General features: G+C 63.7%; 1 protein-coding gene across 1 annotated transcript in view; it reads right to left on the reverse strand.

Moving 5' to 3' along the window:
- Positions 1-127: 127 nt before the first annotated feature.
- Positions 128-873, reverse strand: part of MNEG_1553 (Kinesin-4) — a gene marked incomplete at both ends in the record, with an annotated part of 6,372 nt that continues 5,626 nt past the window's right edge. Inside the window, 3 exons of the mRNA XM_014049957.1 lie at positions 128-262; positions 475-582; positions 746-834. Coding sequence (XP_013905411.1) covers positions 128-262; positions 475-582; positions 746-834 — 332 coding nt within the window. The remainder of the gene's footprint in view (positions 263-474; positions 583-745; positions 835-873) is intronic.

The following is an 873-nucleotide window of genomic DNA, read 5'->3' on the forward strand; positions in this document are numbered from 1 at the left end:
GGGCAGGGGAGGCGGGCTGGACACATGGCCGTTCAGTGGCACGCAGGTCGGGCGCTCGGGCGCATGCGGAAAGCAGCGTCGCGTGCACGTCTGCCGCGCTGCTTTTCGAGGACGGCTTGGGTGCAGGTCAGGGAGGGGCTGCAGAGAGGAGGGGGCCCACCTGGCCCAGTGTGACCTCCGCAACCCTCTTTGCGAAGGTGAGGGTGGACACGCTCTCGCCGTACATGCTCGACTCCGGGCTGATGTGCATGAACATCATCACCTGGTGAGAGCGCGAGTGTCCCAAGTGCATATGTTGCGAGTGCGTGTGTTCCGAGTGTGTGTGGGTCAGCACGCATCTGCAGCCATGACGTGCGCATGCGCGTTCTTATGCGTGTCCACCACCACTCCCTTGCAACGCCAACGCGCTTGGCCCAGCTGATACAATTCCTTGAGCTCGCAAAGCATACCCCGAGCCAATGACAACCTATACACCAGCACCACGTGCGCCTGTGCTCTGGCTGCACCCGTTCCACTTGCCTTGGCCTGGCCGCACAGGCTGTCCTGCAGCAGCTGAGTCAGCTTGCTGTTGCGGAACGGCACCTGGCGGTGGGGCGGCGGGGGGCAGGCACAGGTCAGGATACACTGCGACCCGTCATCCTCACCCTCATGCAGGGTTGTGCAGGCACCCTTTACACCAGCTGGTAACAAGGCAATCGCCCCTGCTGCACGAGCATTTTGCAGTTTTCAACCCCCAAAACCGCACATGGCTGTTGCGTCCTGCCAGGGCGGCGATGACGTCACCAAGGGCGCTGAGGCTGCGGTTGATGTGCTGCGCCTCGATCAGGCGGTCGCCTGGTGGTTTGTTGTTTGGGGGGGGGGGGGGGGGGGGGG

Source organism: Monoraphidium neglectum (genome assembly GCF_000611645.1).
Source record: "Monoraphidium neglectum strain SAG 48.87 unplaced genomic scaffold scaffold00158, whole genome shotgun sequence".
NCBI lineage: Eukaryota > Viridiplantae > Chlorophyta > Chlorophyceae > Sphaeropleales > Selenastraceae > Monoraphidium > Monoraphidium neglectum.